This window comes from Lithobates pipiens, unplaced genomic scaffold (assembly GCF_037356315.1).
Source record: "Lithobates pipiens isolate NorthernLeopardFrog02 unplaced genomic scaffold, aLitPip1_a1.2 Scaffold_13, whole genome shotgun sequence".
NCBI lineage: Eukaryota > Metazoa > Chordata > Amphibia > Anura > Ranidae > Lithobates > Lithobates pipiens.
Window position 1 is genome coordinate 540,325,284 of NW_027507718.1, and position 24,566 is coordinate 540,349,849.

At 48.7% G+C, this 24,566-nt stretch overlaps 1 protein-coding gene across 1 annotated transcript in view; it reads left to right on the plus strand.

Moving 5' to 3' along the window:
* The first annotated feature begins 1,851 nt into the window (after positions 1–1,851).
* Positions 1,852–24,566, plus strand: part of LOC143975765 (uncharacterized) — a 30,934-nt gene continuing 8,219 nt past the window's right edge. Inside the window, exons 1-6 of the mRNA XM_077478284.1 lie at positions 1,852–1,939; positions 21,103–21,230; positions 21,319–21,442; positions 21,559–21,656; positions 22,035–22,241; positions 22,367–22,508. Of these exons, the coding sequence (XP_077334410.1) occupies positions 21,358–21,442; positions 21,559–21,656; positions 22,035–22,241; positions 22,367–22,508 (532 nt within the window). The 5' untranslated portion in view covers positions 1,852–1,939; positions 21,103–21,230; positions 21,319–21,357. The remainder of the gene's footprint in view (positions 1,940–21,102; positions 21,231–21,318; positions 21,443–21,558; positions 21,657–22,034; positions 22,242–22,366; positions 22,509–24,566) is intronic.

The following is a 24,566-nucleotide window of genomic DNA, read 5'->3' on the forward strand; positions in this document are numbered from 1 at the left end:
GGAGCTCTGAGTGTGTATGATGAGGCGGAGCTCCTGAGTGTGTATGAAGAGGCGGAGCTCTGAGTGTGTATGATGAGGCGGAGCTCTGAGTGTGTATGATGAGGCGGAGCTCCTGAGTGCGTATGAAGAGGCGGAGCTCTGAGTGTGTATGATGAGGCGGAGCTCTGAGTGTGTATGAAGAGGCGGAGCTCTGAGTGTGTATGAAGAGGTGGAGCTCTGACTTTGTATGAAAAGGCGGGGCTCCTGAGTGTGTATGAAAAGGCGGAGCTCCTGAGTGTGTATGAAGAGGCGGAGCTCTGACTTTGTATGAAAAGGCGGGGCTCCTTAGTGTGTATGAAAAGGTGGAGCTCCTGAGTGTGTATGAAGAGGCGGGGCTCCTGAGTGTGTATGAAGAGGAGGAGCTCCTGAGTGCGTATGAAGAGGCGGAGCTCTGACTTTGTATGAAGAGGCGGGGCTCCTGAGTGTGTATGAAGAGGCGGAGCTCCTGAGTGTGTATGAAGAGGCGGAGCTCTGACTTTGTATGAAGAGGGCGGGGCTCCTGAGTGTGTATGAAAAGGCAGAGCTCTGACTTTGTATGAAGAGGGCGGGGCTCCTGAGTGTGTATGAAGAGGCGGAGCTCTGACTTTGTATGAAGAGGGCGGGGCTCCTGAGTGTGTATGAAAAGGCGGGGCTCCTGAGTGTGTATGAAGAGGCGGAGCTCCTGAGTGTGTATGAAGAGGCGGAGCTCTGAGTTTGTATGAAGAGGCGGAGCTCCTGAGTGTGTATGAAGAGGCGGAGCTGCCATAACCCCGGTTTCCTCGTCTTCAGTGGACGGTCCGGTTTAAGATAAAAGTGGCCTCTGCGGCAAATTCGCTGCAAGATCACTTTTATCGTCAGCGGGAGAGAGGGGCCCGCTGTGATCCGGTGCCCTCCGCTGCTTACCGGAGCCGTCGGCAGTGGTGGAGGTGATCGCGTCTGTCCCCTGCCTAGGTGTGGAGATGAGTGAAGTCTAATTTAGACAAATATACCCAAACCAATCCGCAGTTCAGGTGTAACACTAAATGTGAAAAACGCATAGCGAGTGCTCTTCAGGGGCCGGCGCTACACTTGTAATAGGAATAAAAGTGACACCATTAAAAAAAAAAAAAAAAGTGTAAAAATGTAAAGAAAAAGCAAAAATAAATAAAAATTTGCGTCCCGCCGAGTGAAGCGCGTGGAAGCAAACGCCTTACGTGAGCAGCGCCCGCATATGAAAACGATGTACAAACCGCACACATGTGAGGTATCGCCGCGATCGGTAGAGCGAGAGCGATAATTCTCGCCCTAGACCCTCCTCTGTAACTCTAAACATGCAAGAAATTTTTAAACGTCCCCTGTGGAGATTTTTAAGGGTAAAAGTTTGTCGCCATTCCACGAGCGGGGGGGCGCTATTTTGAAGCGTGACATGTTGGGTATCAATTTACTTGGCGTAACATTATCTTTCACAATATAAAAGTACAAAACCTCCCAAAATATCTTCTTGTATTTCTGCAAATCCCAACAGAACGGATCAGTATGTGCTGCAGACTGCGGCCACCGGAGCTCCACAGAAATCATCTACAGGAATCATGTGCCCTCCACTTCCTGTAGTGGAGCTCCAGCTGCAGAGATTCACAATAAAGTTCAGTATAAAAAAAAAAAAGTGGAGTGGAGGCCACATACTTCCTGTCATCAGTGGAGCTCCACTCTGCAGCCACACCCCTCAGATACAGACAGGAAGTGATGTCAGATACAGACAGGAAGTCTCTATAGAAGACAGGAAGTGATGTCAGATACAGACAGGAAGTCTCTATAGAAGACAGGAAGTGATGTCAGATACAGACAGGAAGTCTCTATAGAAGACAGGAAGTGATGTCAGGAACACACAGGACATTCCGTAGGAAGTAGAGAGGAGACGTTGCTGGATCTGGAGGCAGAGGAGGTAATATGTAGATTAACCCCTTCAGGGGGATCAGTTGATGGTGCATATATCTTCCCTCCAGAGCCGGCCATACATGGTTCAGGTTTATCGTTCATCCAGCCGGGTCGGTGACATGAGAGAACCTCACTGAGCTCCCGCTGCCGATCTTTCTCCTTTACTGTCACCATCGGCTCCTGCTTCCCCCAGCAGCTGTCTGTGTCCCTGCAGAGCCCTCCGGCAGAACAGAGAGGAAGGAGCGAGACCCAATCTCCAACATGGCGCCACCTCGGTACTGCCACAAGGTGCTGAGAAACAGGACTACAGGGGGGGTCCTTACAGGAGTGACCAGGACAAGCCTGCAAAGCAGCCAGCTAAGAGACCAGCCAGGGAGGGACATGCTGCTTTATGTACACAAGATGTCCTCTCCATCCACTCTGCTCTCACACACTGCTGGGGGGGATGTACAGGACATGCAGGAGGACACAGGGGGAGGGGGGATTGTATTACTGTCCTGCATTCTGCGCCCCATGCCCCGCGTTCTGCGCCCCACGCCCCGCGTTCTTCTGCGCCCCACGCCCACGTTCTGCGCCCCCCACGCCCGCGTTCTGCTCCCCACGCCCGCGTTCTGCTCCCCACGAGTTCTGCGCCCCACGTCCCGCGTTCTGCACCCCATGTCCCGCGTTCTGCTCCCCACACCCCGCGTTCTGCGCCCCACGTTGTGCGCCCCACGCCCGCGTTCTGCGCACCACGCCCCGCATTCTGCGCCCCACGCCCCGCGTTCTGCGCCCCACGCCTGCGTTCTGCTCCCCATGTCCCGCATTCTGCTCCCCACGTCCCGCATTCTGCTCCCCACGTCCCGCATTCTGCGCCCCTCGTCCCGCATTCAAGGATGGAGAAAGATCTGGGGGTCCTAGTAAAAGACAGACCGAGCAATATCATGCAATATTAAGCTGCAGCTACCAAAGCTGGCAGAATATTAGCATGCATAAAAAAATAGGATTTTTGTACTCACTGTAAAATCCTTTTCTCTGAAGTTCATTGACGGACACAGCTCCTTTAAATATTGATCATAGGGTTATCATGCCACCTTCAGGAGAGGACTAGGCAGAACATGTAACACATGTAAAAACAGCAGAACTGCCTAGCTCCGCCCAGGGGGCGGTCCCTCTGGCTATACCCGCTCAGCCTGCTTCCTGCAGCTCAGTACATCAAAAAACAGTACATGTAAAATAGGAGGGGAGGGAGCTGTGTCCATCAATGGACTTCAGAGAAAAGGATTTTACGGTGAGTACAAAAATCCTATTTTCTCTGAAGTTCATTGACGGACACAGCTCCTTTAAATCTTGACCATAGGGACATCCCCAAGCCGTGTCAAAACAAGGGGTGGAAACGGCAAAACATAACTTCACCCACAACCAGAGGCACGCCTCAACGGAGGAGTTGTCACCTGAAACGACTGCATCAGAACTTGCGGCCAACGCATGCATCAAAAATGCATTTACAACAAAACTGTAAATTTCTTTAAAAAAAAAAGAAAAAGGTGTAAATTACAACTTTTACACGGCCGCCTGCAAAACTTTGTGGCCAAAGCAAACATCCGAAGATGCGCTTACGTCAACTTTGTAGAATTTTGTAAAAGTGTGAAACGGACAACCAAGTCACCGCCTTACACACCTGGGAAAGAGGCGCTTGATGTCGGAAAGCCCAGGAGGTTCCAATTGCCCTGGTGGAATGAGCTGTGACAGGAAAGAGGGGCACCTGCCCCTTCAAGGCGGAATCCTGGACCACGATCTGTCTGATCCACCGGGAAATGGTGGTCGACGAGACCACCAGAACTTTTTTTTTCGGACCAGCTACCGAAAAACAAACAGAGAGTCTGACTTCCGGGAAGGGAGCCGTAGCAGACAGAGATACCCTCAGAGCCCGGACCACATCCAGGGAATGTAGGGCAACCTCTTTTGGATGTGTCGGCTTAGGACAAAGGGATGGTAACACAATGTCCTCACTGAGACAAAAAGCCAAAACCACTTTTGGAGGAAAAGAGGGCCTGCGGATGTAGCGCCCGCCTTATCCTTGTGTCTAACCAGATAGGGCGACTTGCAAGATAAGGCCGCCAACTCAGAAACCCCCCCCCCTGGCAGATGTAATGGCCACTAAAAAGACACATTTCTGGGAAAGAGTCAACAAGGGAATTTCCCTGATGTTCTCAAACGGCAGTTTCTGAAGCGCCGATAACACCAGGTTCAGATCCCACGGAGGTAGATGTGGTCGAAACCGGAGGGACTACATGCCGAGCCCCTTGCACAGAGGTGTTTACCGATGAGTGAGACGCCAAGGGGCGTTGGAAAAAAGACGGCCATGGCTGATATCTAATGAATAATAATGGAAAAAGAGTCCTGCGCAAATCGTGAAACTCATATACTATAATCAAAAAACTCAAAATAATGCTAAGTGAAAAAAAATCAACGTACAAAATGTGATAAAAATAGTCCAAAATAGATCCCCATGAAGAAGTCACGTGGTATGACGTAACGCGTAGGGAGTGGCCGTAGGACGTACCGGAAGTAGAGTAAGACTGGCAGAAGACGCCACACAACCATCTTCCTTACTGTGCTATTCATTTTGTTTTTAATGTGAGAGTCTTTGAATTTTTTAATAAATCGATCTGCATACTTTAATACTACACTATTGGAGCCTCCTCTCTCTCTCTCTCCTTCCCCTTCCCCTCTTGTCTTGAGCCATACACTACGGAACACATTTGAGGATCTACAGTGCAAAGCCTATATGCTAAGATTGGCCCTCTAATGGCGGAATTTTATTAATACATCCCTCATCTGGATTTCCTTGATGGCTGAATATGGTGAATGAAATGAGAGACTCCTGGGGTTCTTTTTTGATCAGCTTGTTTACTCTATTTTAAAGGTGAGAGTTCTGGGAGCTCGGATTAGTGGACTTTGCATCATTGGTCCTCCTTCCATTTATTTTTCACTTATTTTTGTGCTTTTTTATGGACTATTTTTATCACGTTTTATACGTTGATTTTTTTTCACTTAGCATTATTTTGAGTTTTTGGATTATAGTATATGAGTGGCACGATTTGCGCAGGACTCTTTTTTTCCATTATTATTCATTTGATAGTTTGTGTTCACTATTTCGTCTTGCTGCATTTTTTGCACTATTTATTAGCACATGCACTTTATATCACTCAGTTGTTTACATTTGATATATTTATTTATATTATTCTTTTCCATTTATTTATTAGTAGTTTAGACATTTATTCACTTTAGGGCCGGTTCACACTGCAGGCGATGCGAGGCGACACCGACTTGCCTCGCCGCGACCTGCCACGACCTCAGCGGCAACTTGCAGATGACTTCTGTATAGAAGTCAATGCAAGTCGCCCCCCGAGGTCGCCCGAAAGTAGTACAGGAACCTTTTTTCTGAGTCGGAGCGACTCGAGTCGCTCCTCTCAGAACGGTTCCATTGTACAGAACGGGGGCGACTTGTCAGATCGAGGCGAGGCAAGTCGTGTCGCCTCGCATCGCCCGCAGTGTGAACCGGCTCTTAGTCACATTCATCACATAGTGGCGCGAGGGCTTATTTTTCCATGGCTGATATCTGTCCCTTGATGGTGCTTAAGGCAAGTTTCTGATCCACTCCTTGCTGTAAAAACAGCAGGATCCTGGAAACAGAATAGGTGCTGCGGACGCCACCCCATCTCCTCACATGGAGATATAGGCCTTCTACGTACAATGGTATTTCCGTGCCCTCAGCATAGTGGAAATTACAGAGTCCGTCAGACCTCAGTCCTTTAGCACATGGCTTTCAACAGCCGTGCCGTTAAAACCAGCGATGGTCTTCTCGCATCAGCAACCGCCAAGGAGCATCCGCCACCAGGCGTACTAGGTCGGCGTACCAAGGACGCCGAGGCCAATCTGGGGCAATCAGTATTAATGGAATCCCCTCGGCCTCCACTCTGCGAAGCAGACGTGGTAACAGTTTGAGTGGAGGAAAGGCATAAATCAGCCGGTACTGCCCCCATGGAGCCACCAATGCGTCTGACGTGTCCGCCCAGGGGTCTCTTGTCCTGGACATAAACCTCCTTACCTTTCGATTGAGCCGAATGGCTAAGAGATCCACATCTGGTGTGCCCCACCACAGGCAAAGAAGCCTGAACGCCTCCGGATGCAATAACCATTCTCCTGGGTCCAGCATCTGGCGACTTAGGTAGTCCGCCTGACAGTTTTCTAAACCCGGGATGTATGTGGCCAACAGGGCCGGGCACGTGTCGTTCTGCCCACAGGAGGATGTGAGCAATCTCTTATGCTGTGGCTGAGCTCCTTGTTCCTCCTTGATGGTTGACATACGCCACCGCCGTAGCGTTGTCTGACTGGATCCTGATCGGCATCTGGGATTCCTCCCACGACCAGAGGCCCTGGGTCGACTGCACCCCCAGCACTCCACCCCAGCCGGTCAGGCTGGCGCTCGTTGTGATCACCGTCCAAATGGAGAAGGAACGATCTGGACCGAAGGGCCGGAGACCTCAGCCACCAGAGAATGGAATCCCTGACCAACAGGCTCACCCAAATCTGACGATTCAGGGATAACGGAGATTTGTCCCATTTGGACAGTATCTCCTTCTGCAAGACTCGGGTGTGAAATTGGGCGTATGGTACTGCCTCGCAGGAGGCTAACATGAGGCCCAGAACTCGCATGCAGAAATGCAGCGATGACCACCTGCCTTTCATCAACAACTTTATCATGGCTCGGAGAGTCTGCAGTTTGTCTGAAGGGAGAAAAACTCTTGCTTCCATGGAGTCCATTAGTAAGCCCAGGTACTCCAGGCGCTGAGTCGGCATGGTGATCGCCACATCCTCCCTTAATTGTGAGGCAGAAGCTGCTCTCAGAAGGAGGTTGTCTAGGTAACCCACGATTGCGATCCAATGTTGCCTTAACAGTGCCAGAATTGGAGCTAACACTTTGGTAAAGACTCGGGGTGCTGGCGCCAGGCCAAACGGAAGAGCTACAAATTGGTAGTGCGCTTCCTCAACTGAGAGTCGCAGAAACCTCTGATGCCTGAGGCATATGGGTTTTTGCAAGTATGCATCCTGGATAGCCAGAGATGCCAGGAAATCCCCCTGATAGAGTGCAGTGACTACGGAGCAAACTTATTCCATCCTGAACTTTTGCCCTTTTACAAAGCAGTTGAGGACTTTTAAGTCCAGGGTTGGACGTACCCCTTCCTTTTTGGGACTACAAACAGATTGGAGCAGAATCCCTGAAACCTTTCCAGCTTTGGAACCGGCACTATCACCCTGTGTAGGAGCAGGTCCTTTACTACCCCTAACAGGGCTTTCCGGCAAGCCGGGAGTAAAGGGTAAAAAATCTGTTTGGTGGACAAGAAAGAAACTCTATCTTGTAGCCCGATGAAACCAGTTTGCAGACCCATTGGTCGACAGCCGTGAGGTCCACTGAGCTGAAAACTCCTGAAGGCGACCCCCCCACCTGAGTGTCGGGCGGGGGCAACCCTTCATGTGGTAGTATTTTTGCTCGCAGGCTTGTTAGGCTTACGAAAACCAGGGACACTTTTGTCCATCAGCAGATGCCCTTTCGGACTGGGAGCCAAGGGCGTTGCCAGGTGGCAAAAAGACCAGGGGCTTCAGCCCGAAGTCGAAGAAGCCCGGCTTTTTTTTGGCCTGGGTGGTGGGGATGTGTGACTTGCTAAATAAACACACCTGCCTGACACTGACCATTACACTGACCTGCCTGACTTACACACACTGACCACTGACCTACACACACTGACCACTGACCTACACACACTGACCACTGATCTACACACACTGACCACTGACCTACACACACTGACCTACACACACTGACCACTGACCTACACACACTGACCACTGATCTACACACACTGACCACTGACCTACACACACTGACCTACACACACTGACCACTGATCTACACACACTGACCACTGATCTACACACACTGACCTACACACACTGACCACTGACCTACACACACTGACCACTGATCTACACACACTGACCACTGACCTACACACACTGACCTACACACACTGACCTACACACACTGACCTACATACACTGACCACTGACCTACATACACTGACCTACACACACTGACCTACACACACTGACCAACACACACTGACCTACACACACTGACCTACACACACTGACCTGCCTGACCTACATACACTGACCACTGACATACACACACTGACCTACACACACTGACCTACATACATTGACCTACATACACTGACCTGCCTGACTTACATACACTGACCACTGATCTACACACACTGACCTGCCTGACCTACACACACTGACCTGCCTGACCTACATACACTGACCACTGACCTACATACACTGACCTACACACACTGACCTGCCTGACCTACATACACTGACCTGCCTGACCTACATACACTGACCACTGACCTACATACACTGACCTACACACACTGACCTGCCTGACCTACATACACTGACCACTGACCTACATACACTGACCTACACACACTGACCTGCCTGACCTACATACACTGACCACTGACCTACACACACTGACCACTGACCTACACACACACACACACTGACATACACTCTGTGTCTGACGGACCTACCTCAGCTCAGTCGTGGTGTGGTCACAGCAGTCAGTCAATCACTGGTGAGAGCCGAGGAGAGCCGAGCCGCCCGCCCGAGTGGGGATGTAGCATTCCCGCCTTCTGGAGCCTGCAGGCTAAGATGGACGTCACGCCACACGTCCCGCTTCAGAAGGCGGGACCAGCGGCATTTGGCCACTTTCGGGCGCTATGGCTAAATTTGCCCACCGAGGACCGATCTGTTAGCGAGTGCGGCCGAAATTAGCCGACGGCGCTCGGGGCTAACAACGGAATGCAGTATTCCATTGACTCTGGGCTTTTCGGGGTCACATTCGGGGCTTCAGCCACCCCTAGCCACCCCCTCCCAACGCCCCTGCTGGGAGTGCTTACCTGTCGTCCTGGGAGGGCGAAAAAGCCATTTCTGAGTGGAAAAGGAGGGCCCTTGCCTACAACGTGAATCCTTAGCCTTCCTGGACTGTGGGAGTAATGTGCTCTTCCCACCTGTAACATTCTTAATAATGTCATCCAGCAAAGCTCCAAATGCCCTCTCACCAAAGAAGGGTGAATTTCGCCAGAGCTTTTTTTAGATGCTTGGTCCACAGACCAGCATTTCAGCCAAATTAGGCACTGTAGCACCACTGCTGATACCGATGCTCTAGAGAGCAGGGGGACTGTATCCAGGGCTGCATCACAGACATACTTAAGGCCATGCACCAACTGGTCTGCTAGTTCTATGCAGACTGGGGGAGAGTGTTGCTTCTCCAATTCACGGTGCAATAACTTTGCCCACTCAGTGTCAGCGACACCAAGGCCGTGGCCAGTACAGGTCGTAATGCTGACCCCACTACCATAAACATGGACCAGGCCACTGCCTCGGCTCTCCTATTAGTAGGGTCTTTGAATGCAGGAGTCGCTTCTACCGGAATCGTGGTTACTTTATTCAACCTGGATACCGGGGGGGTCAACGACCGGCGGAGCCATCCATTTCTTTCTCGTACATCACGGGACACAGAGACTCAGTAATTACTGGTGGGTTATAGGGTATCACTAGGTGATTGGACACTGGCACACCCTAGACAGGAAGTTCAATCCCCCATATAACCCCTCCCCCTACTGGAGGTACCTCAGTTTTTTTCGACAGTGTCTTAGGTGTTGGTCACAAGTAAAGATGTGCTGTGCTGAGCTCCGCTGGAATATCCTTACTGGGGCCAGCTATGCAACCGGATCCATTCAAAGTGTCTTTTCCAGACCGAATTGGATGGTACCCGGGCCTTGTTTCCGTAGAAACAAGGTTTTACCTGTAACTCTTCTCTTTTTAGAGAGCTGGATCCTGGGACCCAGTATTTGTTTTATTCAGCCATATTCCTGGCAGGGTGCTTTACGGGCCCAGAACTGCGGATCCCCCTATTCAAGGGGACCCAGTCTCTGAAGGTTTTTTTTTCCCTAATGGAGCCCACCGTGAGCGGTGAAGATTGGGTCTGTTATTCAGACCCTGCAGCTGGATAAGGTAAGGGAGACTCACAAACTTTTCTAATTCTAGTAGGTTTTCTCCTTTTAAGTAAATGTATGCTATGCCTATAGTAGCCACCGGGGGCTGCCAAGAGCACATGCCTTTCATGCCTGATCTGTCGGCTTGGTGTCCACGCTCTATGCTCCTCCAGCCATGCTCCAGGAAGGATGAAGTTAAGGGGTTTTTTTTTCCTTCTGGGATTCTCCCTCCACGGATTAGGGGACTGAGACTGGCCTGGGCAGAGAGCGGTAATATACCGCACCGTCCGCCTCCGTCCACCGCCATTCGCCGCCGCCATTACAGCGGCTTCACATCCACCGGCCCTTTCCTCTTCTCTGTCCCAGCCTCCACTCCATGCTTGCCAGCAGGGTTGGAGCCTCTGCTCGTGTGGGAAACGCCCATTTTTAAAAATGAGCGAGGAGGGGCGGAAGTGGTCGGAGGAGGCTGGGGGCGGAGCACTAGGCTACACAGGCTTTAAAGTACACTCTTTTTCAGATGCACACAGCCTATGGAGCTGACAGGCGCATGTGATTGTGGGAGACACAGGCATTCCCAGGCAGCATTTACTTAGGCACCAGACTGAGTCTTAGCAGCGGCAGTTGCTGAACTACAGGGCTCAGCAGTCAGTGCATTTTTTGTGTGGTACCTCTACCTTTTGTTGCTTTGCACCATGGGTAAAAGAGGTACAAGTACCCCAAAGAATAGGGGCTCTAAGGGGTCCCCTTCAGGCTCTGAGGACCTCCCCCCCCCCTCTGCAGCACCTTCCTCCCCTGCAAGACCCGGGGAGGCTGGCCAGGGAGAGCCGTCGGGGTCAGAGGCTGCAGCTGCTTCTGGCACTTCAGCCCCTGTGTACATTACACAGGAGGTTTTTTTCCTCAACCATAAACGGTTTAGAGGAAAGATTAGCGGCCTTATTCACATCTTCACTCAGTGGAAGAAAACGCACTAGGCCCCCCTCTGTCACAGGGAGTGAGGAACTCTGGGATAAAGGAGAGGTATCCCCCCTCAGAGGATCGGGACTGATGATTCCACTTCTGAGGAATCTAGTGGAGAAGGGCCCTCTTCAGCTTCTCAGGATGAGAAAATGTTGGTGCAAATTCTTGCTGGATTGGTCCGTTCCACGTTTAAGTTGCCCGTACCTGAGACAGTTAAAGAACCCACTTCTTCTTCTCTGGGTTCACTGAAAGCTCCTCAAACTGCACATGCTTTTCCTGTTCATGGTTTGCTGGAGAGGCTTATCTATTCTGAGTGGGATCACCCAGATAAACATTTTTTTCCTCCTAAAAAGTTTTCTACACTTTTTATCCTATGGAGGAAAAATGTACTAAGCTGTGGGATATACCGGCAGTTGGCGCCGCCATTTCCTCCGTGAACAAAAGCCTGACTTGTCCTGTTGACAACGCTCAGATGCTTAGGGATCCAACTGATAAGAAAATGGAATCCCTATTAAAAAATGTTTTCTCCTTGGCAGGTTCAGTAGCACAACCTGCAGTGGCAGCAATTGGAGTCTGTCAATATTTGAGAGACCGTGTTAACCACTTCGGACCCAGGCCAATTCTGACATTTCTCTCCTACATGTAAAATTCCAAATTTTTTTGCTAGAAAATTACATAGAACCCCCAAACATTATATATGTTTTTTTTTTAGCAAAGACCCTAGAGAATACAATGGTGGTCGTTGCAACTTTTTATCTCGCACGGTATTTGCGCAGCAATTTTTCGAACGCGTTTTTTTCAGAAAAAAAACAGTTTCATGCTTAAAAAAAAAAAAAAACAGTAAAGTTAGCCCAATTTTTTTACATAATGTGAAAGAGGAGGATACGCCGAGTAAATAGATACCCAACATGTCACGCTTCAAAATTGCACGCGCTCGTGGAATGGAGCCAAAGTTTGGTATTTAAAAATCCCCATAGGCGACGCTTTAAATTTTTTTAACTGGTTACATATTTTGGGTTACAGAGGAGGTCTAGGGCTAGAATTATTGCTCTCGCTCTAACGTTCGCGGCGATACCTCACATGTGTGGTTTGAACACCGTTTTCATATGTGGGCGGGACTTACGTATGCGTTCGCTTCTGTGTGCGAGCACATGGGGACAGGGGCGCTTAAAAATTTTTTTAATTTTTTTTTATTGTTAATTTTATTTTTATTTTTTTAGTTTTACACTTAAAAAAAAAAAATTGATGACTTTTATTCCTATTACAAGGAATGTAAACATCCCTTGTAATAGGAATATGGCACGATCGGACATATTTACAGTGAGATATGGGGGGGTCAATAAGACCTCATATCTCACCTCTAGGCTGGGAATAATAAAAAAAAAAAAAAAAAAGCACGATCATGGCTTCCTAGCCAGATCGGCGGCGTTAATTTGAATACCGAGGCCGGGCGTGACGTCATAACATCGCGCCCGGCCTCCGAACGATCATAGAGACTCCGGGGACAATCTAGTCCGCCAAAAATCTCTATGGTAACTTGCTGGGACCGGCGGATCCTGTGACCGACTCACCGATGGAAACGGTGAGTCGGTAGAAGCAGCGGGAAGGGGGGGGGGGCAACCCCTCCCGCCGCCCGTAAGATTGATCAACAGCCACTATGATCCTTCTTATGGTGCAGGGAATCGCCGGCTGAAAACGGCAATATCTGAATGATGTCTGTGGACTCAGGCATCATTTAGATATAACCACCGAAACCCCATGACGTCACATGACGTAGTGTGGGAACCAAGTGGTTAAACAGGTGCTTAAAGCCTTACCTGAACAGCAAGCCCCGGGGGTTAGCTAACCTTCCAGCGGCTCTGTGTTTTGCTGTTGATGCTATCAGAGATTCTATCCTTCAGACCTCTCGCCTTACGCTTGGATTGGTACACATGCGTAGAATCTTGTGGCTGAAAAATTGTTCAGCCGAATCGCCATGTAAGAAACTCCTGGCGGGATTTCCCTTTCTTGGTGCAAAACTGTTTGGGGAGGATTTGGACAAATATATCCAAAGGATCTCTAGTGGGAAAAGCCCCCTTTTACCAGTCAAGAAAAGGGAGTAAACGTCCCTCCTTTAACCACTTGCTTACTGGGCACTTAAACCCCCCTCAGTCCCAGACCAATTTTCAGCGCTGATGCACTTTGAATGACAATCGCGCGGGCATACAACACTGTACCCAAATGACATTTTTATCATTTTTTTCCCACAAATAGAGCTTTCTTTTGGTGGTATTTAATTACAGCTCTGAGTTTTATTTTTTGCTAAACAAACAAAAAAAGATGCAAAAAATAAAAATAAATCATGTTTAATAGTTTGTTATAAAATTTTGCAAACAGGTCATTTTTCTCCTTCATTGAAGTGCGCTGATGAGGCGGCACTGATAGGCTGCATTGGTGGGCACTGATAGGCTGCACTGCTGGGCACTGATAGGCATAGTTAAGGCGGCACTAATAGGCACAGATAAGGTGGCACCGATAGGCACAGATAAGGCAGTACTGATGGGCTTAGATAAGGCGGCACTGATGGGCAAAGATGGGCACAGATAGGGTGGCACGGATGGGTGGCACTAAGGGGCACTGATAGGTACCACTGATAGATGGGACTGATAGGCAGCTCTGATAGGTGGCACTGATGGGCACTGGTAGATGACACTGATGGGCACGGATATGTGGCACTGGGGTGCAGCACCGTTGTTGAGGCAGATTGTGGGCACTGCTGGGTGGCACTGTGGGCACTGCTGGGTGGCACTGACGGGGGGCACTTTATTTTTTAATGAGGTGGCACTGGCAAGGGGCAGGTGGGCGCTGGCAGGGCTGGCCGTGATCGGCTCTCTTTTTTTCTCCTTGCGCTGACAGCACAAGGAGGAATAATAGCCGATTACTGGCTCCGTTGTATCACATGATCAGCTGTCATTGGCTGACAGCTGATCACGTGATAAGGGGTCGGGATCGACCCCTTGCTTGGATCAGTGATCAGGCGAGTCTCATAGACTCGCCGATCACAGTGCGCGCCGCGCGAGCCCCTCAGGGGCCGCGCAGGCCGCTCGTGCACGGGACGACGTCAATAGACGTAGTCTACGGCAAAGGAGGTCCGCGCTGTAGCCGTCATTTGGCTATAGCGCGGGTCTCAAGTGGTTAAACAGGCGCTTTCTCCAGTGCCAAGGCCATCAGCCTCCAGGCAGTCACGACGGCCTCCTCCGTCAGGCTCAAAAGTTAAAACTCAGAGTCAACCCCAGGGACAAAATAAGTCCTGGGGGGAGAAGGTCCTCAAGACAAAACGCTAAGACCTCCTTATGAAGGGGCGCTCCCGCTCACTCGAGTGGGGGGAAGACTACTAAAGTTCTCAGGGCTCTGGCAGCAGGAATTTCGGGACAAACGGGTGGTCTCCACAATAACGCTAGGTTACAAACTAGAATTCTGAGAATTCCCTTCTCCTTGTTTCCTCAGATCAAATGTACCCAGAGAAAAAAGAAGTCTCTCCTTCTAGCGTTGGAGAGATTATTGTTGCAAAAAGTTATCATGGTAGTTCCCATGCAAGAACAGGGATTGGGGTTTTATTCAAACCTTTTCACGGTACCAAAGCCAAAACGAAGATGTCAGACCCATTCTAGATTTCAAAGATCTAAACCGATTTCTAGAGATACAGTCTTTTCGCATGGAATCGATCCGATCGGTAGTCTCCATCCTACGAGGAGGAGAACTTCTGGCGTCAATAGACATCAAGGATGCGTACCTGCATGTACCTATTTTCCCTGCTCATCAAAAATTCCTGCGTTTCGAAATAGGAAAACGGCGCTTTCAGTTCGTAGCTCTGCCTTTAGGGCTAGCTACTGCACCTCGGGTGTTTACAAAGATCTTGGCCCCTCCTCTGGCCAGATTAAGGGCCCAAGGTATAACGATAATAGCATACCTAGACGACTTGCTCTTGATAGACCGGTCAGTAGCCCACCTGGACCAAAATCTAGTCACCACAATCAACTACCTGGAACGCCTAGGTTGGGTCCTCAACTTAGAGAAGTCTTCTTTAAAACCAGTAAGAAGACTAGAGTATTTGGGTCTGGTCATAGATACAGCCCAGCAGAGGGTATTCCTACCCCAAGCAAAGATCAGTGATATAAGAGAAGTGATTCCGGTAGTCAGGGCAAAGAAGGGTCCTTCTATTCGTTTTTGTATGAGGTTGTTGGGGAAGATGGTGGCTTCATTCGAAGCAGTTCCCTACGCTCAGTCTCATTCAAGACTACTGCAAAACAGTATCCTATCGGCCTGGAACAAGAAGGTTCAGGCGTTATATTTTCCGATGCATCTGTCCCCTACAACGCGTCGGAGCCTCAGCTGGTGGTTGATACCTGAAAATCTGCAAAAAGGAAAATCCTTTTTACCGGTTACCTGGGCAGTGGTAAAAACAGATGCCAGTCTTTTGGGTTGGGGGGCAGTCCTGGAACAGTCGACTGTCCAAGGGAGATGGTCCAGGACCGAGAGGGCCTTACCCATCAACATTCTCGAGATCCGTACGGTGTATCTAGCCCTAAAAGCCTGGACACTCAGGTTGCAGAGTTGCCCTGTCAGGATCCAGTCCGACAATGCCACAGCAGTGGCTTATATCAATCACCAAGGGGGCACCTAGAGTCGTGCAGCTCAGGAAGAAGTAAACCAGATCTTAATCTGGGCAGAAAGACATGTGCCATGCATATCGGCAGTCTTCATTCCGGGGGTACAGAACTGGCAGGCGGACTACTTGAGCCGCCAGCAGTTAGTGCCAGGGGAATGGTCTCTCCACCCTGAAGTCTTTTTGGCCATATGCCAGAGATGAGGGGCTTCCGGATGTAGGTCTCTTTGCGTCCAGGTTCAACAACAAGGTCGACAACTTTGTGTCAAGAATGAGGGATCCTCTTGCATGCGGGACAGATGCGTTGGTCACTCCATGGCATCAGTTCTCTCTGATTTATGCGTTCCCTCCTATTCTGTTACCGCCCAGACTGCTTTGCAGGATCAGGCAGGAAAAGAAGTCGGTGCTTCTGGTGGCCCCAGCATGGCCCAGAAGAGCTTGGTATGCAGAAATAGTGAAGATGGCGGTAGGCTCTCCTTGGACCCTACCGTCCCATCCAGACCTGTTATCCCAGGGACCGGTATTCCATCCTGCCTTACAAACGCTAAATTTAACGGTTTGGCTATTGAAACCCACATTCTGAAGAATCGTGGGCTTTCGGGCCCTGTGATATCTACCTTGATTAATGCAAGAAAGCCAGCTTCCAGAATGATTTATCATAGAGTCTGGAAAGCATATGTCTCCTGGTGTGAATCCAGGAGTTGGCATCCCAGAAAATATGTCATAGGCAGAATCCTCGAATTTCTGCAAAATGGGTTAGAGATGAAACTGGCCTTGAGTACCATCAAGGGCCAAGTCTCGGCCTTATCGGTTCTGTTTCAACGTCCACTTGCTTCACATTCTTTGGTCCGAAGCTTTATACAAGGGGTAACGCGCCTTAATCCTCCAGTTAGGGCGCCTCTGAACCCCTGGGATTTGAATTTGGTTCTGTCAGCTTTACAGAAGCAGCCTTTTAAACCGATGCATAAAATTCCCTTAGTTCTGTTGAAGGAAATACATTTTTCTGGTTTCCATTTCTTCTGCCAGAAGGGTAGAAGAATTAGCGTCCCTCTCTTGTAAAGAACCGTATCTGATAATGCACAAGGATAGAGTGGTGTTACGCCCTCATCCTAGTTTTCTACCGAAGGGGGTCTCAGGTTTACATCTAAACCAAGATATTGTTCTGCCTTCTTTTTTTCCAAATCCCTGTTCTACGGAAGAGAAGTCACTACATTCTTTGGATGTAGTGAGAGCAGTCAAGGCCTATCTGGAAGCGACTGCTCAGGTTCGTATTGCCAGAGGGTCCTAAGAGAGGACAGGCAGCGTCTAAAATCTGCCATTGCTAAATGGATTCGACAAGTAATTGTTCAAGCTTATGGTTTGAAGCAAAAGATTCCGTAACGTATAACAGCTTACCTGTAAAATCCTTTTCTTTTGAGGTACATCACGGGACACAGAGGTCCCTCCCCTCTTCTAATACAGTTACATTGCTTTGCTACAAAACTGAGTTACCTCCAGTAGGGGGAGGGGTTATATGGGGGATTGAACTTCCTGTCTAGGGTGTGCCTGTGTCCAATCACCTAGTGATACCCTATAACCCATCAGTAATTACTGAGTCTCTGTGTCCCGTGATGTACCTCAAAAGACAAGGATTTTACAGGTAAGCTGTTATAAAAATCCTATTTTCCTCCACCATATTAGTATTGGAGCAGAGGTTAGCGGCTTTAATCGCACCCCAGAGTGGGACTATTTTCTCAGGGTACTGGGAAGAGGCTGATGACTCCTCTTCTGAGGGGGTCAAATGCGGAAGGATCAGGTTCACAATCTGAAAGATTGATGGTGCAATCTCTTACTGAATTGGTCCGCTCCACATGTAGGCTACCCTTAACTGAGTCGGCTGATGAGCCCACTTCTTGTTTGGGTTCGCTAAATCCTCCTCGAGCTGTGCATGCCTTTCCTATCCATTCATTGCTGGGAAAAACATATTTATTATGAGTCGGATCACCCAGATAAGCATTTTTATCCTCCTAAAAAGTTTTCAACACTTTATCCTATGGAGGAAAAGTTTATTAACCACTTGAGACCCACGCTATAGCCGAATGACGGCTACAGCACGGATCTCCTTTGCTGGGACTACGTCTATTGACGTTGTCCCGTGCACGAGCGGCCTGCGCGCCCCCTGAGGGGCGCGCGCGGCGCGCTCTGTGATCGGCGAGTCTATGAGACTCGCCTGATCACGGATCCGAGCAAGGGGTCGATCCCGACCCTTACTACGTGATCAGCTGTCAGCCAATGACAGCTGATCATGTGATATAACGGAGCCGGTAATCGGCTATTATTCCTCCTCGCGCGAGGAGAAAAAAAAAGAGCTGATCACCGGCGGCCATGATCGGGACATCAGTCCCGATCACGGCCAGCCCTGCCAGTGCCCACCTGCCCCCTGCCAGTGCCCACCTGCCCCCTCATCACTAAACATCATTAAAAAATAAGTGCCCCCCGTCAGTGCCACTCAGCAGTGCCCATAGTGCAACCCAGCAGTGCCCACAGTGCCACCCAGCAGTGCCCACAATCTGCCTCAACAAAGGTGCTGCACCCCAGTGCCACATATCCGTGCCCATCAGTGTCATCTACCAGTGCCCAGCAGTGCCGCCCAGCAGTGCCACCTATCAGAGCCACCTATCAGTTCCCATCATTCCCATCTATCAGTGGTACCTATCAGTGCCCCTTAGTGCCACCCATCCGTGCCACCCATCTGTGCCACCCATCCGTGCCATCTTATCTGTGCCCATCTTTGCCCATCAGTGCCGCCTTATCTGTGCCTATCAGTGCCCACCAGTGCAGCCTATCAGTGCCCACCAATGCAGCCTATCAGTGCCCACCAGTGCAGCCTATCAGTGCCCACCAGTGCAGCCTATCAGTGCTGCCTCATCAGCGCACTTCAATGAAGGAGAAAAATGACCTGTTTGCTAAATTTTATAACAAACTATTAAACATGATTATTTTTTTTATTTTTATTTTTGCATCTTTTTTTGTTTGTTTAGCAAAAAATAAAACTCCGAGCTGTAATTAAATACCACCAAAAGAAAGCTCTATTTGTGGGGAAAAAATGATAAAAATGTCATTTGGGTACAGTGTTGTATGACCGCGTAATTGTCACTCAAAGTGCATCATCGCTGAAAGCTGAAAATTGGTCTGGGACTGAGGGGGGTTTAAGTGCCCAGTAAGCAAGTGGTTAAAAATGGGAGATACCAGCAATTGACGCTGCTATATCCTCTGTGAATAAAAGTTTGACTTGTCCGGTAGACAATGCTGAAATGCTTAGGGATCCAAACGGATAAGAAGTTGGAATTCCTAATAAAGAACTCTTTTTTCTCTGGTAGGTTGAGTGGCTCAGCAATCGGTGTATGTCAATCCTTGAGAGACCAGTTTAAACAGGTGCTCAAGGTTATTCCTGATCAGCAGGCCCAGGATTTGGCCGAGCTACCAGGGGCGTTATGTTTTGCAATAGACAATATATAAGAGATTCTATTCTCCAGGCCTAACGTCTAATGCCACGTACACACGACCAGACTTTTTGACAGCAAAGGTCAGACGGAACGAATCCGTTGTGTGTGTGTGTGTGTGGGGCTCCATTGGACCTTTGCTGTCCAAAAATCCGACAGACCTTAGAAATAGAACATGTTTTACATTTTCCCGCCGGACCCAGTTGCTAGCAGGAAACCCATTCGTTTGTATGCTGGTCCGATGGACCGAATACGGCGCAAGGGCAGCTACAGCACCTGCCCGCGAGAATGTTTTCTATTGCGCTGGTTCTCGGCTGCAGGGTACTGTACATCTTGCGCTCGCTGCAATAGGAAAAACACGTTTTCCTATTTGCCGTGAGCGCGAGGGAGTGGCAACAATGTCCCTTAGGTCTGGTATGGATTTTAAGGGGAATCCGCTACGCCGAAAAAATGGTGTGGGGGTCCCCCCAGAATCCATACCAGACCCTTATCCGAGAACGCAGCCCGGCCGGGCAAGGAAAGGGGGTGGGGATGAGCAAGTGCCCCCGCTCCTGAACCGTACCATGCCGCATGACCTCAACATGGGGGGTTGGTGCCTTGGGGAAGGGGGCGCTCTGTGGGCCCCCCACCCCAAAGCACCTTGTCCCCATGTTGATGAGGACATTGGCCTCTTCCTGACAACCCTGGCCATTGGTTGTCTGGGTCTGCAGGGGGCTTATCGGAATCCGGGAGCCATCTTTAATAAGAGGGCCCTCAGATCCCATGGCCCCCCCACCCTATGTGAATAAGTATAGGGTACATTGTACCCCCTACCCAGTCACCTGGGGGAAAGAAAGTCAATAAAAAAAACACACTAGACAGGTTTTTAAAGTAGTTTATTAGGCAGCTCTGGGGGTCTCCTCTGTCTTCAGGGGGTCCCTTCCAACTCCTCCGCTCTCTCCGGCCTCTTCTCCTGCTCTCCGGCCTTCTCTCCCGGTCTTCGATTCTTCACTCGGGCTCCTCCACTATCTTCTGCTCTTTTGCCGCTCTTTTGCTAGCGGTGGCCCAGTCTCTTCCGTCGTCTTCTTCCTTCTTCTCTTCTTCCTATGTTGACACGAACCTCTCTCCTGCTGTAATGCTGTGTACACGGTGTGCAATGACTTATATAGGCATAGACTCCGCCCCATATGATGTCACAGTCTGGGGGCTTGCTGGGACTCTGATGTCATAAGGGGCGGGGTCACCAGGTGACATCGCCCGGTGACCCCGCCCCATGCCTATATGAGTAGTTGCGTACAGTGTACACAGCATTACAGCGGGAGAGAGCGTCGTGTCAACATAGGAAGAAGAGAAGAGGGAAGAAGACCTCTGATCTCATGGTATCCTACTTTGGTTGTGTCTCCCTCCCCTCAGTTGGCATTGCTCTGGGACATCCCACATAGTGATTACTATGGCTCTGTGTCCCGTGATCTACGATTAAGAAACTAGGATTTTTATAACAGTTTACCTGTAAAATCCTTTTCTTTGAAGTACATCACGGTAAAGGTTCAAGGTCAAGGTCAGGGTTTACTCTTCAGTTTAGGAGAGGTAGGACACACCCAGGAACAATGATTTTGTTTGTATGGGAGCCTCGTATAGAGGACCCCTCAAATCTCCCCATCCAAATGTCCATCCATTCAGATTCTATAGGTCCTTTGTAATCACACTGATCTCACAGCTCCTCCTACCACTGGCCCTCCAATCAGAGCCAGAGAATCCTATGACATCACACTGACCTCACGGCTTCTCCTTCCAGTGCTCCTCCATCCAGAGTCAGAAGATCCTATGATCCTCCATCTGTTTTCCTTATTGATGATGATGATCTTAGGATGTAGATGGACTCTTGGCCTCCTTACTTGCACAGTAGGACTGTTGGTCCTGTGTTGTATGTAATGACGTCAGGATGTCGGCGCCAAGCTTTTACCTTTACCTTGATTTTGCTCTTTGTGTTCAGATCTAGAGATTTCCTCCTGTGAAGTCTGAAGATCACATGACCATCACATTGCCTCCACCTCCCTCCCTGATAGAATAGAGAAATACAAAGAAGATTCTAGAAGTCACCAGAGAGATGATGGAGGAGAGGTGAGGAGGATTCTGGGAATTCTGGGACATTATCCAGTAACAGACAAGGGATGTGTCTGGATGGTGACTGTATCATTGTGTGTGTCAGGTTCCTATAAGGTGTCAGGATGTCACTGTCTATTTCTCCATGGAGGAGTGGGAGTATTTAGAAGGACACAAGGATCTCTACAAGGACATCATGATGGACAATCAGCCGCCCCTCACATCACCGGGTAAGAGGAGACTTTATTGTAAAGGAGAGAGCAGTACGGAGGCTCCACCTAGATCCCCCATCATCTGATAAACACATAGAAACAATGTATTCAGTCAGTGTGTGTGTTTCCTACAGATGGATCCAGTAATGGGAACCCACCAGAGAGATGTCCCCGTCCTCTGTATTCCCGGGATTCCACACAGGAAGGTCACACCATCCCCCACCATCATCAGGTAGATGAGGAACAATCACTGATAGTATCATTAGGATCTGTACATTATCTGCATTGTTACCATTGATGTCATTTTTATTATATATTCAGAGTGGAAACCTGAGAGATCCTAAAGAAGAGATAAAAGAGGAGGATGATGAGGATGGGGTGATGGAGGAGTCTCTAAAGGAACCCAGAGATCTGTACCAGGACACCATGGTAGAGTCATCCAGCTACAGGAACCCTCCAGAGAGATGTCCCCGTCCTCTGTACTCCCGGAATTCCACACCGGAAGGTCAAAACCATCCCCCACCATCATCACAGATGAGGAACAATTTTTGGAAGTTATAATTTATACAGAAATGTATTTGTTACAATGAATGTTTTATTCTATATTCAGAGTGGAAATCTCGGGGATGATAATATTGATGTTAAAGAAGAGTATAAAGAGGAGGATGAGGAGTATGGAGTGATGGAGGAGTTTTCAGAAGGACACAAGGATATGATGGAGCCACCAAATACCAGGAACCCACCAGAGAGATGTCCCCGTCCTCTGTATTCCCGGGATTCCACACAGGAAGATCACACCATCCCCCACTGTTACAAGGTTGGTGGGATGGAGCATCTAGAACATGGACTCCTAGAGATGATGTGTGGATTTTCTATGTGATGTCACAATAATAAGTCTTCTATCTTACAGATGATATTTTCTCTCTCATTTTCTTGGTTTAGAGTGGAGATCCAATGGCTATAGAATTTGAGGTGAAATCAGAAGAAGAAGAGAGGTATGTGAGGGATGATCAGCAGTCTATGGAGGAGGATGGAATAACGGGGACATTTATAGAGGAGGACACTCCTACAGAGATCAGCACAGGTGGGTCATTAACACTAAATACCTCCCTCCACCCATACTGCTCACTGATTGGTCCAAAGTAGGGTGGGGGCTGGGTGATATCAGCCTGTAATCCCCTGGTCACTTTCCTGAGCTGTGTTCCCCGTCCTGTATTCCTGGATTTCTCTCCGATAATCTTCCTTCTCTGTGCTGCCGACACAATTTATGTATCTAGACTGGATTTATGGAGATTCTGGGGATCAGCCGGCAGCAAAATGTTCATTTTCCCCATAGATGTTACTAGATCTAGGCACCTGGGGTATGTGATTTGGGTCTTCTGCCCCATACCCGGGTATGACAAGAACAATCCCCCCAGGATTACTTGTTGTGTTGTCTGCTGGCTGTGCCGGGTGGAGGGATATGTCTGTATAGTCTCAGACCCAAGTCACTGAGTGCAGTCTCAGGAGATGGGAGGAGCGGTGTGGGACCTCTGCAACTTGTCTCATGTAATCATTTCATCTTCCACTGATTACTGAATACCAATATTATGAGTCCTGACCCTTACACTGTATACTCTATATTATACATTACATACTCCTGACCCCTGCACTCTATACTCTATATTGTACATAACATACTCCTGACCCCTGCACTCTATACTCTATGTTGTACATTACATACTCCCGATCCCTGCTCTATATACTCTATATTGTACATTACATACTCCCGACCCCTGCTCTATATACTCTGTTGTACATTACATACTCCCGATCCCTGCTCTATAAACTCTATGTTGTACATTACATACTCCCGATCCCTGCTCTATATACTCTATATTGTACATTACATACTCCCGACCCCTGCTCTAAATACTCTATGTTGTACATTACATACTCCTGACCCCTGCTCTATATACTCTGTTGTACATTACATACTCCCGATCCCTGCTCTATAAACTCTATGTTGTACATTACATACTCCCGATCCCTGCTCTATATACTCTATATTGTACATTACATACTCCCGACCCCTGCTCTAAATACTCTATGTTGTACATTACATACTCCTGACCCCTGCTCTATATATTCTGTTGTACATTACATACTCCCGATCCCTGCTCTATAAACTCTATGTTGTACATTACATACTCCCGATCCCTGCTCTATATACTCTACGTTGTACATTACATACTCCCGATCCCTGCTCTATATACTCTATATTGTACATTACATACTCCTGACCCCTGCTCTATATACTCTACGTTGTACATTACATACTCCCGATCCCTGCTCTATATACTCTATGTTGTACATTACATACTCCCGATCCCTGCTCTATATACTCTATGTTGTACATTACATACTCCCGACCCCTGCTCTATATACTCTATGTTGTACATTACATACTCCCGACCCCTGCTCTATATACTCTATATTGTACATTACATACTCCTGACCCCTGCTCTATATACTCTATGTTGTACATTACATACTCTTGACCCCTGCTCTATACACTCTATGTTGTTCAGTACATCATTTTGATGCTACAAAATCCTAACTTTTGTATTCTGTATGATAAGTTGTACATTGCACAGTCCTGACTTCTTTTGCACCCATTTCCTACCAGCTGGACATTTTATATCGGATGATGTGATTGGAGGACAGACTTTTCCATGGTGATAATAATGTGATTTCATCCTCCAACTTTGGAACCTTAAACAGAAAGTGATAATGAGGGGGAGGAGTCAATAACCCAATGATGGGGGGTCTTCAGGATCAGTCCAGTCTTCATCTTGGTTGTCCTCCCCCCATCCTCACTCTCTGACCTCTGGTGGGGCTCAGCCCCGCTGTTATTCATGACTAAATCATGGACTAGATAAGGAAGTGCAGGACTTCTTGTGTTGGGAAGATGGCAATGAGTGATAGAGGGGGAGGGGACACTCGTCCTATAATCCCCTCATCACTGTCACTCCTATAGAAGACAGTTCTCGTTGTTTCCTCACTCTCTGACTAAGGTCCATGAATAAAGAAATGATCTGGTAGGAGATCAGAGGACCACCCATTTTTTTTTTTTTATCAAATAGAACTTTATTGAAAGAAC